The 435-nt window shown below is 65.3% G+C and overlaps 1 protein-coding gene across 1 annotated transcript in view; it reads right to left on the bottom strand.

The window, feature by feature from the left end:
- Positions 1 to 308: 308 nt before the first annotated feature.
- Positions 309 to 435, bottom strand: part of MNEG_3260 (Protein transport protein Sec24-like CEF) — a gene marked incomplete at both ends in the record, with an annotated part of 7,027 nt that continues 6,900 nt past the window's right edge. Inside the window, one exon of the mRNA XM_014048266.1 lies at positions 309 to 398. Coding sequence (XP_013903720.1) covers positions 309 to 398 — 90 coding nt within the window. The remainder of the gene's footprint in view (positions 399 to 435) is intronic.

Below are 435 nucleotides of genomic sequence, written 5' to 3'. Positions count from 1 at the left end.
CGTGGGGCTGCGGGATCATCGGGAGGATGGTGGCGTGAGATGAGCAAGCAGGGGGGGAACGTGAAGGGGACAGTTGGGGTGGGGTGCAATACGCATGGTGGGGGGGGGGCATGACTGGGGAGAGTGCGCAGGGGTGCACGCAAACACGGTGCACGGGGAAGCAATTCGCTTATCAGAGAGGATGCCGGGGTCTTTGAGCATGAATGTGGCCAAGTATGGGGGGGGGAGCTCGAGGGATGGGGAGCTTGAATAAAGGGATTACGGCAACAGCAGGTGGCCGCCGGCGCAGCCAGGTTCTCCATCACTCCTCACCTGTTTGGCGGCTTGTAGAAGGCGCCCACGTAGCCGTCCACGTCCAGCCCCGTGCTGGCGCGCACGCGCAGGATGGCCTCCAAGCCCTGGGGGTCGGGGACGAGGGGGTGAGGCGGGAAGGGG

The sequence above is a fragment of the Monoraphidium neglectum genome (assembly GCF_000611645.1).
Source record: "Monoraphidium neglectum strain SAG 48.87 unplaced genomic scaffold scaffold00401, whole genome shotgun sequence".
Lineage (NCBI taxonomy): Eukaryota > Viridiplantae > Chlorophyta > Chlorophyceae > Sphaeropleales > Selenastraceae > Monoraphidium > Monoraphidium neglectum.
This window is presented reverse-complemented; position numbering and strand designations above follow the sequence as displayed.